The sequence below is a fragment of the Manacus candei genome, unplaced genomic scaffold, assembly GCF_025592945.1.
Source record: "Manacus candei isolate 608988 ecotype Guabito, Panama unplaced genomic scaffold, ASM2559294v1 h1tg000290l, whole genome shotgun sequence".
NCBI classification, from domain to species: domain Eukaryota; kingdom Metazoa; phylum Chordata; class Aves; order Passeriformes; family Pipridae; genus Manacus; species Manacus candei.
Window position 1 is genome coordinate 2741 of NW_026138338.1, and position 15343 is coordinate 18083.

Sequence of the window (15343 nt, forward strand, 5' to 3'; positions counted from 1 at the left end):
AACTGGGACCAGCCCGGCCCAGTATCCCCCTGGAACTGGGACCAGAATCAGGGACCAGCCTGGGCCAGTATCCCCCTGGAACTGGGACCAGAATCAGGGACCAGCCCGGCCCAGTATCCCCCTGGAACTGGGACCAGAATCAGGGACCAGCCCGGCCCAGTATCCAACTGGAACTGGGACCAGCCCGGCCCAGTATCCAACTGGAACTGGGACCAGAATTAGGGACCAGCCCGGCCCAGTATCCCCCTGGAACTGGGACCAGAATCAGGGACCAGCCCGGCCCAGTATCCCCCTGGAACTGGGACCAGCCCGGCCCAGTATCCCCCTGGAACTGGGACCAGCCCGGCCCAGTATCCCCCTGGAACTGGGACCAGCAGCAGCCCCGCCCTCCCCACAGGCCCCGCCCACCCCCCTGAACCCCGCCCCGTTCCTTTAGGCCCCGCCCCTTTCCTCTCCCCACCCCTCCATTGGCCCCACCCCGCGCGACGCCGCTCGACCCCGCCCCCTCCGCTCCCCCCGCGGCTCCCCATTGGCTCCGCCCCACACGACCCCCCCTTGGCCCCGCCCCTTCCCCTCAGTCGCGCTTCCGGGTCCGGCTGAGGCGGCGGCGGTGAGGCCTCTCCGCGTCCGCCGTTAATTCCCCCCGAAACCCCCTCCCGCCCCCCTTTAGCCCCCTTTCACCCCCCTCGGTACCGCCCTTAACCCCCCCGGAGGGGCCCCCTCGCTCCTCCCGAGGCCGCGGGCGGTGAGCGGCGATGGCGGCGGGGCCCGGCCCCGTTAACCGTTAATTCCCCCGCTTTTAACCCGCTTTTAACGCCTCTTTCCCCCCCTTTTTCCTCACTTTTAACGCCTCTTTCCCCCCCTTTTTCCCCCTCTCGTTCCACCCCCCCCCCGCTCCTCCTGAGGGGTCGGCTTTTCCCTCCCCTTTTCCCCCTTTTTCTTCCCCTTTTCCCTCTTCTTTCCCCCCTTTTTCTTCTTCTTTTTCCTCTTTTACCCTTCCCCCCCTTTTTCCCTCCTCTTTTCCTCCTTTTTCTTTCTCTTTTCTTCCTTTTCCCTATTTTCCCCCTCCTTTTCCCTTCTCTTTTCCTCTCTTTTTTCTCTCCTTTTCCTCTCTTTTTTCTCTCCTTTCCCTCTCTTCTCTCTTTCCTTTCCCTCTCTTCTCTCTTTCCTTTCCCTCTCTTCTCTCTTTCCTTTCCCTCTCTTCTCTCTTTCCTTTCCCTCTCCCTTTTCTCTTTATTTTTCCTCCTTTTCCCTCTTCTTTCCCCCCTTTTTCTTCCTCTTTTCCTCTCTTTTTCCCTCCTTTTTCCTCTTTATTTTTCCTCATTTTCCCCTCTCTTTTTCTCCTTTTCCCTCCTCTTTTCGCCCTTTTTCTTTCTCTTTCCCTCTCTTTTTTCCCTCCTTTTCCTCTCCTTTTTCCTCTTTATTTTTCCTCCTTTTCCCTCTTCTTTTCCCCCTTTTTCTCCCTCTTTTCCTCTCTTTTTTCCCTCTCCTTTTTCCTCTTTATTTTTCCTCCTTTCCCCCCCTCTTTTCCCCCTTTTTCTCCCTCTTTTCCTCTCTTTTTTCCCTCCTTTTCCCTCTCCATTTTTCCTCATTTTTCCCTCTTTTTCCCTCCTTTTCCCTCCTCTTTTCCCCCTTTTTCTCTCTCTTTTCCTCTCTTTTTCCCTCCTTTTCCCTCTTTATTTTTCCTCATTTTCCCCTCTTTTTCCCTCCTTCCCCCCTCTTTTCCTCTCTTTTTTCCCTCCTTTTTCCTCTTTATTTTTCCTCATTTTCCCCTCTTTTTTCCCCCTTTCCCCCCCTTTTTCTCCCTCTTTTCCTCTCTTTTCCCCCTCCTTTCCCTCTCCTTTTTCCTCTTTACTTTTCCTCATTTTTCCCTCTTTTATCCTCCTTTTCCCCCCTTTTTCTCCCTCTTTTCCTCTCTTTTTTCCCTCCTTTTCCCTCTTTATTTTTCCTCCTTTTCCCCCTTTTTCCCTCCTTTCCCCCCCTCTTTCTCCCCCTCTTTTCCCCCCTTTTCCCCTCCTTTCCCCCCTAATTCCTCTCTGCTCCCCCAGGGCCGGACCAGCCGCCTCCAGCTCCTCGTCCCGCGGTTATTCCCTGTGGATTCGCGGGGTTATTCCCGGGGTTATTCCCGGGGTTGTTCCCGGGATGTGGCACGAGGCCCGCAAGCACGAGCGGAAGCTCCGCGGGATGATGGTGGATTACAAAAAACGGGCCGAGCGCCGCCGGGAGTACTACGAGAAAATCGTGAGCGCCGGGGGGGCTCCGGGGGGGGCCCTGACCCATTTTAGGGATCCTTGTCCCGGTTTGGGGGGTCCCTGTCCCAGTTTGGGGGGTCCTTGTCCTGGTTTGGGGGTCCCTGTCCCATTTTAGGGATCCTTGTCCCGGTTTGGGGGGTCCCTGTCCCAGTTTGGGGGGTCCTTGTCCGAGTTTGGGGGGTCCCTGTCCCATTTTAGGGATCCTTGTCCCGGTTTGGGGGGTCCCTGTCCCAGTTTGGGGGGTCCCTGTCCCAGTTTGGGGGGTCCTTGTCCTGGTTTAGGGGGTCCCTGTCCCATTTTAGGGATCCTTGTCCCGGTTTGGGGGGTCCCTGTCCCAGTTTGGGGGGTCCTTGTCCTGGTTTGGGGGGTCCTTGTCCTGGTTTGGGGGGTCCCTGTCCCATTTTAGGGATCCTTGTCCCGGTTTGGGGGGTCCCTGTCCCAGTTTGGGGGGTCCTTGTCCTGGTTTGGGGGGTCCCTGTCCCAGTTTGGGGGGTCCTTGTCCTGGTTTGGGGGGTCCTTGTCCTGGTTTGGGGGGCCCCTGACCCATTTTAGGGATCCTTGTCCCGGTTTGGGGGGTCCCTGTCCCAGTTTGGGGGGTCCTTGTCCCGGTTTGGGGGGTCCCTGTCCCAGTTTGGGGGGTCCTTGTCCTGGTTTGGGGGTCCCTGTCCCATTTTAGGGATCCTTGTCCCGGTTTGGGGGGTGCCTGTCCCAGTTTGGGGGGTCCCTGTCCCAGTTTGGGGGGTCCCTGTCCCAGTTTGGGGGGTCCTTGTCCTGGTTTGGGGGGTCCTTGTCCTGGTTTGGGGGGTCCCTGTCCCATTTTAGGGATCCTTGTCCCGGTTTGGGGGGTCCCTGTCCCAGTTTGGGGGGTCCCTGTCCCAGTTTGGGGGGTCCTTGTCCTGGTTTAGGGGGTCCCTGTCCCATTTTAGGGATCCTTGTCCCGGTTTGGGGGGTCCCTGTCCCAGTTTGGGGGGTCCTTGTCCTGGTTTGGGGGGTCCTTGTCCTGGTTTGGGGGGTCCCTGTCCCATTTTAGGGATCCTTGTCCCGGTTTGGGGGGTCCCTGTTCCAGTTTGGGGGGTCCTTGTCCTGGTTTGGGGGGTCCCTGTCCCAGTTTGGGGGGTCCCTGTCCCAGTTTGGGGGGTCCTTGTCCTGGTTTGGGGGGTCCTTGTCCTGGTTTGGGGGGTCCCTGTCCCATTTTAGGGATCCTTGTCCCGGTTTGGGGGGTCCCTGTCCCAGTTTGGGGGGTCCCTGTCCCAGTTTGGGGGGTCCCTGTCCCATTTCAGGGATCCCTGTCCCAGTTTGGGGGGTCCCTGTCCCGGTTTGAGGGGTCCTTGTCCCAGTTTGGGGGGTCCCTGGCTCGGTTTGGAGGGTCCCTGTCCCATTTTAGGGATCCTTGTCCCGGTTTGGGGGGTCCCTGTCCCAGTTTGGGGGGTCCCTGTCCCGGTTTGGGGGGTCCCTGTCCCAGTTTGGGGGGGTCCCTGTCCCAGTTTAGGGATCCTTGTCCCAGTTTGGGGGGTCCCTGTCCTGGTTCAGGAAAGTCTTTGGGATGTTTGGGGGGTCCCTGTCCCAGTTTGGGGGGTCCCTGTCCCGGTTTGGAGGGTCCCTGTCCCAGTTTGGGGGGTCCCTGTCCCAGTTTAGGGATCCTTGTCCCAGTTTGGGGGGTCCTTGTCCTGGTTTGGGGGGTCCCTGTCCCAGTTTGGGGGGTCCTTGTCCCGGTTTGGGGGGTCCCTGTCCCAGTTTGGGGGGTCCCTGTCCCAGTTTGGGGGGTCCCTGTCCCATTTCAGGGATCCCTGTCCCAGTTTGGGGGGTCCTTGTCCTGGTTCAGGAAAGTCTTTGGGATGTTTGGGGGGTCCCTGTCCCAGTTTGGAGGGTCTCTGTCCCATTTTAGGGATCCCTGTCCCAGTTTGGGGGGTCCCTGTCCCATTTTAGTGATCCCTGTCCCAGTTTGGGGGGTCCCTGTCCCGGTTTGGAGGGACCCTGTCCCAGTTTAGGGATCCTTGTCCCAGTTTGGGGGGTCCCTGTCCCGGTTTGGGGGGTCCTTGTCCCAGTTTGGGGGGTGCCTGTCCCAGTTTGGGGGGTCCCTGTCCCGGTTTGGGGGTCCCTGTCCTGGTTTGGGGGGTCCCTGTCCCGGTTTGGGGGGTCCCTGTCCCATTTTAGGGATCCCTGTCCTGGTTTGGGGGGTCCCTGTCCCAGTTTGGGGGGTCCTTGTCCCAGTTTGGGGGGTCCCTGGCTCGGTTTGGGGGGTCCCTGTCCCGGTTTGGGGGGTCCTTGTCCCAGTTTGGGGGGTCCCTGGCTCGGTTTGGAGGGTCCCTGTCCCATTTTAGGGATCCTTGTCCCGGTTTGGGGGGTCCCTGTCCCAGTTTGGGGGGTCCCTGTCCCGGTTTGGGGGGTCCCTGTCCCAGTTTGGGGGGTCCCTGTCCCAGTTTAGGGATCCTTGTCCCAGTTTGGGGGGTCCCTGTCCCAGTTTGGGGGGTCCCTCTCCCATTTTAGGGATCCCTATCCCAGTTTGGGGGGTCCCTGTCCCAGTTTGGGGGTTCCTATCCCATTTTAGGGATCCCTGTCCCAGTTTGGGGGGTCCCTCTCCCATTTTAGGGATCCCTATCCCAGTTTGGGGGGTCCCTGTCCCATTTTAGGGATCCCTGTCCCAATTTGGGGTATCCCTCTCCCATTTTAAGTGTCCCTGTCCCGGTTTGGGGGGTCCCTGTCCCAGTTTGGGGGGTTCCTATCCCATTTTAGGGATCCCTATCCCAGTTTGGGGGGTCCTATCCCACTTTGGGGGGTCCCTGTCCCACTTTAGGGATTCCTGTCCCAGTTTGGGGGGTCCCTGTCCCATTTTAGGGATCCCTATCCCAGTTTGGGGGGTCCCTGTCCCATTTTAGGGATCCCTGTCCCACTTTAGGGATCCCTCTCCCAGTTTGGGGGGTCCCTATCCCACTTTAGGGATCCCTGTCCCAGTTTCGGGGGTCCCTGTCCCATTTTAGGGATCCTTGTCCTAGTTTGGGGGGTTCCTATCCCATTTTAGGGATCCCTATCCCAGTTTGGGGGGCTCCTATCCCAGTTTAGGGATCCCTGTCCCACTTTAGGGATCCCTATCCCAGTTTGGGGTTTCCTATCCCATTTTAGGGATCCCTGTCCCAATTTGGGGGGTCCCTGTCCCATTTTAGGTACCCTGTCCCAGTTTGGGGTGTCCCTCTCCCATTTTAGGGATCCCTATCCCAGTTTGGGGGGTTCCTATCCCAGTTTAGGGATCCCTGTCCCAGTCTGGGCTGCCCTGGGAACGTTCCCTCCCTTTCCCTCCCTTTCCCTCCCGCCCCAATCCCGTTTTTTCCCCCCTTTTCCCAGAAAAAGGACCCGGCTCAGTTCCTGCAGGTCCACGGCCGGGCCTGCAAAGTCCACCTGGACTCGGCCGTGGCCTTGGCTGCAGAGAGCCCCGTCAACATGTGAGAATTCCCGCCGGGAATGCCGAGGGAACAACTCGGGAATGCCCTGGGAACAACTCGGGAATGCCCAGGGAACAGGCGGGAATGCTGGGGAACAGTTTGGGATTCAGGGGAACAGTTGGGGATTAGGGGAGAAAACCTCAGGAATTTGGGGGGAACACCTCAGGAATTTGGGGGAATGGTTGGGAATTCGGGGGGGGGAACACCTCAGGAATTTGGGGGGAAAAACTCAGGAATTTGGGGAGAAAAACTGGGGAATTTGGGGAGAAAACCTCGGGAATTTGGGGAGAAAAACTCGGGAATTTGGGGGGAAAAACTCAGGAATTTGGGGGATCACTCAGGGATTGGGGGGGAAAACTTGGGAATTTGGGGGGATCAGTCGGGAATTAGTTGGGAATTTGGGGGGGAAGTTGGGAATTAGTTGGGAATTTGGGGAGATCAGTCAGGAATTTGGGGGGATCAGTTGGGAATTAATTGGGAATTTGGGGAGAAACATGGAGAATTTGGGGGAATTTGGGGGGGGAAAAGAGTCAGGAATTTGGGGGAAAAACTCGGGAATTTGGGGGGGAAACAGTTGGGAGTTCCTGGCAATCCCTCAGGAATTCGGGGGGAATCCTTTGGGAATTCAGGGGGAATCCTTTGGGAATTCAGGGGGAATCCTTTGGGAATTCAGGGGGAACCCTTTGGGAATTCAGGGGTAATCCTTTGGGAATTCAGGGGGAACCCTTTGGGAATTCGGGGGGAACCCTTTGGGAATTCAGGGGGAATCCTTTGGGAATTCGGGGGGAACCCTTTGGGAATTCAGGGGGAATCCTTTGGGAATTCGGGGGGAACCCTTTGGGAATTCGGGGGGAATCCTTTGGGAATTCGGGGGGAATCCTTTGGGAATTCGGGGGGAACCCTTTGGGAATTCAGGGGGAATCCTTTGGGAATTCAGGGGGAACCCTTTGGGAATTCGGGGGGAACCCTTTGGGAATTCGGGGGGAATCCTTTGGGAATTCAGGGGGAATCCTTTGGGAATTCGGGGGGAATCCTTTGGGAATTTGGGGGCAATCCTTTGGGAATTCAGGGGGAATGCTTTGGGAATTCAGGGGGAATCCTTTGGGAATTCGGGGGGAACCCTTTGGGAATTCAGGGGGAACCCTTTGGGAATTCAGGGCCCCCCTAAGGAGGGATTTGGGGGGGGGTCCCTGCCCATCCCAGGGGCCATTCCAGAGGGTGAGGATCCCGGTTTTTTTCCCCCCCTTCCCTCAGGATGCCCTGGCAGGGGGACACCAACAACATGATCGACCGCTTCGACGTCCGGGCCCACCTGGATTTCATCCCCATGTACAACCCCCCCCTGCTCAGCCCCACGTGAGTCCAGCATTCCCAAGGCTTTGCCAGGGGAAAATCCCGAGGGATTTGGAGCCCTGGGATCCCAGATCCTGGAATATTCCAGAGCTGAAACGGGAGGGGAAAAAATAAACCCAACCCAGCTCCTTGTGAGAGTCCCAAAACCCCTTCTGGGATCCTTCTGGAGGTGCCCTGGGAGTGCAGCATTCCCAAGGGTTTTCCAGGGGAAATCCCAAGGGATTTGGAGCTCTGGGATCCCAGATCCTGGAATATTCCAGAGCTGAAACGGGAGGGGAAAAAATAAACCCATCCCAGCTCCCTCTGGGGGTCCCAAAACCCCTTTTGGGATCCTTCTGGAGGTGCCCTGGGAGTGCAGCATTCCCAAGGGTTTTCCAGGGGAAATCCCGAGGGATTGGCAGCCCTGGGATCCCAGATCCTGGAATATTCCAGAGCTGAAACGGGAGGGGAAAAAACAAACCCATCCCATCTCCTTGTGAGAGTCCCAAAACCCCTTTTGGGATCCTTCTGGAGGTGCCCTGGGAGTGCAGCATTCCCAAGGGTTTTCCAGGGGAAATCCCGAGGGATTTGGAGCCCTGGGATCCCAGATCCTGGAATATTCCAGAGCTGAAACGGGAGGGAAAAAACAAACCCATCCCAGGTCCCTCTGGGGGTCCCAAAACCCCTTTTGGGATCATTCTGGAGGTCCCATGGGAGTGCAGCATTCCCAAGGCTTTTCCAGGGGAAATCCCGAGGGATTTGGAGCTCTGGGATCCCAGATCTTGGAATATTCCAGAGCTGAAACGGAAGGGGAAAATCAAACCCAGCCCAGCTCCCAAAACCCCTTCTGGGATCCTTCTGGAGGTGCCCTGGGAGTGCAGCATTCCCAAGGATTTTCCCAGGGAAATCCCGAGGGATTTGGAGCCCTGGGATCCCAGATCCTGGAATATTCCAGAGCTGAAACGGGAGGGGAAAAAATAAACCCATCCCAGCTCCCTCTGGGGGTCCCAAAACCCCTTTTGGGATTCTTCTGGAGGTGCCATTGAAGTGCAGCATTCCCAAGGGTTTTCCAGGGGAAATGGGATCCTTCTGGAGGTGCCCTGGGAGTGCAGCATTCCCAAGGGTTTCCCAGGGGAAATCCCGAGGGATTTGGAGCTCTGGGATCCTTCTGGAGGTGCCCTGGGAGTGCAGCATTCCCAAGGGTTTTCCAGGGGAAATCCCGAGGGATTTGGAGCCCTGGGATCCCAGATCCTGGAATATTCCAGAGCTGAAATGGGAGGGAAAAAACAAACCCATCCCAGGTCCCTCTGGGGGTCCCAAAACCCCTTTTGGGATCCTTCTGGAGGTGCCCTGGGAGTGCAGCATTCCCAAGGGTTTTCCCAGGGAAATCCCGAGGGATTTGGAGCTCTGGGATCCTTCTGGAGGTGCCCTGGGAGTGCAGCATTCCCAAGGGTTTTCCCAGGGAAATCCCGAGGGATTTGGAGCCCTGGGATCCCAGATCCTGGAATATTCCAGAGCTGAAACGGGAGGGGAAAAACAAACCCATCCCAGCTCCCAAAACCCCTTCTGGGATCCTTCTGGAGGTGCCCTGGGAGTCCAGCATTCCCAAGGCTTTGCCAGGGGAAAATCCCGAGGGATTTGGAGCTCTGGGATCCCAGATCCTGGAATATTCCAGAGCTGAAACGGGAGGGGAAAAAATAAACCCATCCCAGCTCCCTCTGGGGGTCCCAAAACCCCTTTTGGGATCCTTCTGGAGGTGCCCTGGGAGTGCAGCATTCCCAAGGGTTTTCCCAGGGAAATCCCGAGGGATTTGGAGCTCTGGGATCCTTCTGGAGGTGCCCTGGGAGTGCAGCATTCCCAAGGATTTTCCAGGGGAAATCCCGAGGAATTTGGAGCCCTGGGATCCCAGATCCTGGAATATTCCAGAGCTGAAATGGGAGGGAAAAAACAAACCCATCCCAGCTCCCAAAACCCCTTCTGGGCTCCTTCTGGAGGTGCCCTGGGAGTGCAGCATTCCCAAGGGTTTTCCAGGGGAAATCCCGAGGGATTTGGAGCTCTGGGATCCCAGGATCCTTTGGGGGGTCCCTGTCCCAGTTTGGGGGGTCCCTGTCCCAGTTTGGAGGATCCCCAGCCCAGTTTAGGGCGTCCCTGTCCCAGTTTGGAGGGTCCCTGTCCCAGTTTGGAGGGTCCCTGTCCCAGTTTGGGGGGTCCCTGTCCCAGTTTGGGAGTCCCTGTCCCAGTTTGGGGGGTCCCTGTCCCAGTTTGGGAAGGTTCCTGTCCCAGTTTGGGGGGTCCCTGTCCCAGTTTGGAGGGTCCCTGTCCCAGTTTGGGGTTCCCTGTCCCAGTTTGGGGGTCCCTGTCCCAGTTTGGGGGGTCCCTGTCCCAGTTTGGGGGGTGCCTGTCCCAGTTTGGAGGGTCCCTGTCCCAGTTTGGAGGGTCCCTGTCCCAGTTTGGGAAGGTCCCTGTCCCAGTTTGGGGGGTCCCTGTCCCAGTTTGGGAGTCCCTGTCCCAGTTTGGGGGGTCCCTGTCCCAGTTTGGAGGTCCCTGTCCCAGTTTGGGGGGTGCCTGTCCCAGTTTGGGAGGTGCCTGTCCCAGTTTGGGGGTCCCTGTCCCAGTTTGGGAGTCCCTGTCCCAGTTTGGGGGTCCCTGTCCCAGTTTGGGGGTCCCTGTCCCAGTTTGGAGGGTCCCTGTCCCAGTTTCGGGGGTCCCTGTCCCAATTTAGGGGTCCTGTCCCAGTTTGGGAAGGTCCCTGTCCCAGTTTGGAGGGTCCCTGTCCCAGTTTGGGGGATCCCTGTCCCAGTTTGGGGGGTGCCTGTCCCAGTTTGGAGGTTCCTATCCCAGTTTTGGGGATCCCCAGCCCAGTTTGGGAAGGTCTTTGGGATATTTGGGGGGTTCCCTGTCCCAGTCCTGGATTTGAGCCCCAAAATCCAGGTCTGAGCCCCCCAAAATCCACATTTAAACCCCCAAAATCCCCATTTAAACCCCCAAAATCCACATTTAACCCCCAAAATCCACATTTAACCCCCAAAATCCACATTTAACCCCCCAAAATCCACATTTAACCCCCTCAAAATCCCCATTTAACCCCCCAAAATCCACATTTAACCCCCCAAAATCCACCTTTAACCCCCCAAAATCCACATTTAACCCCCCAAAATCCCCATTTAACCCCCCAAAATCCACATTTAACCCCCCAAAATCCACATTTAACCCCCTCAAAACCCACATTTAACCCCCCAAAATCCACATTTAACCTCCCAAAATCCACATTTAACCCCCCAATATCCCCATTTAACCCCCAAAATCCACATTTAACCCCCAAAATCCACATTTAACCCCCCAAAATCCACATTTAACCCCCCAAAATCCACATTTAACCCCCCAAAATCCACATTTAACCCCCCAAAATCCCCATTTAAACCCCCAAAATCCACATTTAACCCCCCAAAATCCCCATTTAAACCCCCAAAATCCACATTTAACCCCCCAAAATCCCCATTTAACCCCCAAAATCCACATTTAACCCCCCAAAATCCACATTTAACCCCCCAAAATCCCCATTTAACCCCCCAAAATCCCCATTTTTCCCTGTTTTTTCCCAGTTCCCCGGAGCAGGAATCAGATGAGCGGAAATGCAACTACGAGCGGTACCGGGGGCTGGTGCAGAACGACTTTGCTGGCAGTGAGTGACATTCCCAGAAATTCCCAGCGGGAATTCCGGGAGCCCTGGGAATGGGGGAACCCCCCAGGGGTGGGCTGGAATTTTGGGGGGTTAAATGTGGATTTTGGGGGTTAAATGTGGATTTTGAGAGGGTTAAATGTGGATTTTGGGGGGTTAAATGTGGATTTTGGGGGTTAAATGTGAATTTTGGGGGTTAAATGTGGATTTTGGGGGTTAAATGTGAATTTTGGGGGTTAAATGTGGATTTTGAGGGGGTTAAATGTGGATTTTGGGGGGTTAAATGTGGATTTTGGGGGGTTAAATGTGGATTTTGGGGGGTTAAATGGGTATTTGGGGGGTTAAATGTGGATTTTGGGGGTTAAATGTGGATTTTGGGGGGTTAAATGTGGATTTTGGGGGGTTAAATGTGGATTTTGGGGGGTTAAATGTGGATTTTGGGGGTTAAATGTGGATTTTGGGGGGTTAAATGGGGATTTTTGGGGGTTAAATGTGCATTTTTAGGGGGTTAAATGTGGATTTTGGGGGGTTAAATGTGGATTTTGAGGGGGTTAAATGTGGATTTTGGGGGTTAAATGTGGATTTTGGGGGGTTAAATGTGGATTTTTGGGGGGTTAAATGTGGATTTTGGGGTTAAATGTGGATTTTGGGGGTTAAATGTGGATTTTGGGGAGTTAAATGTGGAATTTGAGGGGGTTAATGTGGATTTTGGGGGGTTAAATGGGAATTTTTGGGGGTTAAATGTCAATTTTTAGGGGTTAAATGTGGATTTTTAGGGGGTTAAATGTGGATTTTGGGGGTTAAATGTGGATTTTGAGAGGGTTAAATGTGGATTTTGGGGGTTAAATGTGGATTTTGGGGGTTAAATGTGGATTTTGGGGGGTTAAATGTGGATTTTGGGGGGTTAAATGGGGATTTTGGGGGGTTAAATGGGGATTTTTGGGGGTTAAATGTGGATTTTGAGAGGGTAAAATGTGGATTTTGAGGGGGTTAAATGTGGATTTTGGGGGTTAAATGTGGATTTTGAGGGGGTTAAATGTGGATTTTGAGAGGGTTAAATGTGGATTTTGAGAGGGTTAAATGTGGATTTTGGGGGTTAAATGTGGATTTTGGGGGGTTAAATGTGGATTTTGGGGGTTAAATGTGGATTTTGGGGGGTTAAATGTGGATTTTTGGTGTTAAATGTAGATTTTGAGAGGGTTAAATGTGCATTTTGGGGGGCTCAGACCCGGTATTTTTAATTAACCAAACAATTTATTGCTTCGTGAAATCACTTAATCGCCCCTGCAATAATTCCTGGCTAATTAATTAACGGAATTAATGCATTAATTAACCCCCAGTCTCGGAGGAGCAGTGCCTGTACCAGATCTACATCGACGAGCTCTACGGGGGCCTCCAGAAACCCAACGAGGAGGAGAAGAAGAAGTGAGTGTGGGAAAGGGGGGGAAAATTCCCAGGAGAGGAATTCCAAGGCCTCTGGAATTGGAATTTCCAGCCCCTGCTCCCACATTCCCAGTTTTCCCTCTCCCAGGTTGGGATTTGAGCCCCTTTGGGGGTTGTCCCGTGTCCCCCACAGGGCTGGAATTGGGGCTGTTCCTGCTCCTGAAATCCATGGAAAAGGGGCTGGATGGTTCCCAAGGGAATGTCCTGTGCTGGGAATGTGATTCCAAGGCCTCTGGAATTGGAATTTCCAGCCCCTGCTCCCACATTCCCAGTTTTCCCTCTCCCAGGGTGGGATGTCCCCACACCGGACTGGAACTGGGGCCGTCCCTGCTCCATGAAATCCAGGGAAAATCCTGGATCCTTCCCAAGGGAACGTCCTGCCGGGATTCCCGAGGCTCCCCAGGGTCTGGCAGGGCGGGAATCCCGGGATTCATCCCGTTTTTTCCCCCCCAGGCTGGCGGAGAAGAAGGCCTCCATCGGCTACACGTACGAGGACAGCACCGTGGCCGAGCTGGAGAATTCCCTGGAAAAGAGGGGGGAGGAGGAGGACTCCGAGGAAGATTCCAACACGGATGAGGATGAAGTGATCCCGGACATCGGTACCGGGCCCGGGGGGGGAAGGCTGGGAAGGCTGGGAAGGCTGGGAATGGTGGGAATGGTGGGATTGGGACTGGATTGGGGCTGGATTGGGGTCATTCCCAAATTCCCAAATTCCCAGACGTGGGAATGGTGGGAATGCTGGGATTGGTGGGATTGGGGTCATTGTGGTGTTCCCACATTCCCACATTCCCGGATTCCCAGACGTGGAGGTGGGAATGGTGGGATTGGGGTGGGATTGGGGTCATTGTGGAATTCCCGAATTCCCAAATTCCCAGACATGGAGGTGGGAATGGTGGGATTGGGGTCATTCTGGTGTTCCCACATTCCCAAATTCCCAGAGGTGGAGGTGGGAATGGTGGGAATGGTGGGATTGGGGCTGGATTGGGGTCATTGTGACATTCCCACCTTCCCGAATTCCCAAATTCCCAGACGTGGGAATGGTGGGATTGGGGCTGGATTGGGGTCATTCTAGTGTTCCCTCATTCCCAAATTCCCAGATGTGGAGGTGGGAATGGTGGGAATGGTGGGAATGGTGGGATTGGGGTCATTGTGGTGTTCCCAAATTCCCGAATTCCCGGATTCCCAGATGTGGGAATGGTGGGAATGGTGGGATTGGGGTCATTGTGGCATTCCCGAATTCCCTAATTCCCAAATTCCCAGAGGTGGAGGTGGGAATGGTGGGACTGGTGGGATTGGGGCTGGTTTGGGGTCATTGTGGAATTCCCTCATTCCCAAATTCCCAGACGTGGAGGTGGGAATGGTGGGATTGGGGCTGGATTGGGGTCATTGTGGCATTCCCGAATTCCCAAATTCCCAAATTCCCAGACATGGAGGTGGGATTGGTGGGACTGGTGGGATTGGGGCTGGATTGGGGTCATTCCCGTGTTCCCAAATTCCCTCATTCCCAAATTCCCAGACGTGGAGGTGGGAATGGTGGGATTGGGGCTGGATTGTGGCATTCCTGAATTCCCAAATTCCCAAATTCCCAGACATGGAGGTGGGACTGGTGGGATTGGGGCTGGATTGTGGCATTCCTGAATTCCCAAATTCCCAAATTCCCAGACGTGGAGGTGGACGTGGACGAGCTGAACCAGGAGCAGGTGGCGGATCTGAACAAACAGGCCACGACCTACGGGATGGCCGAGGGGGATTTCGTCAGGTGGGGCCCGGAAAACCTCGGGAATGGGGGACAAATCCATCCCAGATCCCCCCAAATCCATCCCAGATACCCCCAAATCCATCCCAGATCCTCCCAAATCCATCCCAGATCCAGCTGGGGGATCCCAAATCCATCCCAGATCCTCCCAAATCCATCCCAGATCCAGCTGGGAGATCCCAAATCCATCCCAGATCCTCCCAAATCCATCCCAGATCCAGCTGGGAGATCCCAAATCCATCCCAGATCCTGCTGGGAGATCCCAAATCCATCCCAGATCCCCCCAAATCCATCCCAGATCCTCCCAAATCCATCCCAGATCCAGCTGGGGGATCCCAAATCCATCCCAGATCCAGCTGGGAGATCCCAAATCCATCCCAGATCCAACTGGGAGATCCCAAATCCATCCCAGATCCTGCTGGGAGATCTCAAATCCATCCCAGATCCCCCCCAAATCCATCCCAGATCCCCCCAAATCCATCCCAGATCCAGCTGGGAGATCCCAAATCCATCCCAGATCCCCCCAAATCCATCCCAGATCCAACTGGGAGATCCCAAATCCATCCCAGATCCTCCCAAAACCATCCCAGATCTATTTGGGGACCCCAAATCCATCCCAGATCCAGCTGGGAGATCCCAAATCCAGCTGGGAGATCCCAAATCCATCCCAGATCCTCCCAAATCCATCCCAGATCCTGCTGGGAGATCTCAAAACCATCCCAGATCCCCCCCAAACCATCCCAGATCCATTTGGGGACCCCAAATCCATCCCAGATCCTGCTGGGAGATCTCAAAACCATCCCAGATCCCCCCCAAACCATCCCAGATCCATTTGGGGATCCCAAATCCATCCCTGATCCCCCCCATATATAAAATAAATTATATGAAAAAATTTTGTATTGTATTGTTTTATTTTACTTTATTTTTCGATTTTACTTTATTTTATTTTTACTTTATTTCATTTTACTTTATTTTATTTTACTTTGTTTTATTTTATTTTCTATTATTTTATTTTTATCTCATTTAATTTTATTTTTATTTTGCTTTATCTTATTTTACTTCTTTTCATTTTAACTTTATTTTCTTTTTAATTTGCTTTATTTATTTTACTTTATTTTAATTTTTATTTTTTTTTTGCTTTATTTTATTTTTCTTTAATTTATTTCGGTTTTATTTTATTTTATTTTTATTTCATTTCATTTCTGTTTTATTCTATTTCCTTCCTGTCTAATCCCATTCCCTTTTCTTGGCCCAGGATGCTGCGGAAGGACAAGGAAGAGGCTGAAGCCATAAAAAATGCCAAAGCCTTGGAAGAGGAGAAGGCCATGTACTCGGTGAGGGGGGACAAAAACCTCTTTTTCCCTCCTTTTTTCCCTGTTTTTTTTTCCTATTTTTATGGTTTTTTTCTTGATTTTTCCCTTTTTTTCCTGTTTTTTTTTCTAGT

At 54.1% G+C, this 15343-nt stretch overlaps 1 protein-coding gene and 1 long non-coding RNA gene across 5 annotated transcripts in view; both read left to right on the plus strand.

The window, feature by feature from the left end:
• Window positions 1-635: 635 nt before the first annotated feature.
• LOC127464894 (CLK4-associating serine/arginine rich protein-like) overlaps window positions 636-15343 on the plus strand; it is a 36593-nt gene continuing 21885 nt past the window's right edge. For 3 of the 4 annotated variants that reach the window (XM_051775342.1, XM_051775343.1, XM_051775341.1), the window contains exons 1-9: window positions 637-745; window positions 2049-2241; window positions 5592-5689; window positions 6944-7045; window positions 10624-10703; window positions 12041-12125; window positions 12597-12742; window positions 13806-13902; window positions 15155-15233. In XM_051775342.1, the coding sequence (XP_051631302.1) occupies window positions 2143-2241; window positions 5592-5689; window positions 6944-7045; window positions 10624-10703; window positions 12041-12125; window positions 12597-12742; window positions 13806-13902; window positions 15155-15233 (786 nt within the window). In that variant the 5' untranslated portion in view covers window positions 637-745; window positions 2049-2142. Of the gene's footprint in view, window positions 746-2048; window positions 2242-5591; window positions 5690-6943; window positions 7046-10623; window positions 10704-12040; window positions 12126-12596; window positions 12743-13805; window positions 13903-15154; window positions 15234-15343 lie in introns of all 4 variants that reach the window. The other variant, XM_051775344.1, reaches the window with a different exon arrangement.
• LOC127464897 (uncharacterized) lies at window positions 8152-9799 on the plus strand. Its single transcript, XR_007901694.1, has 3 exons — window positions 8152-8445; window positions 9016-9102; window positions 9767-9799. It is a non-coding gene; the product is annotated as an uncharacterized LOC127464897 (long non-coding RNA).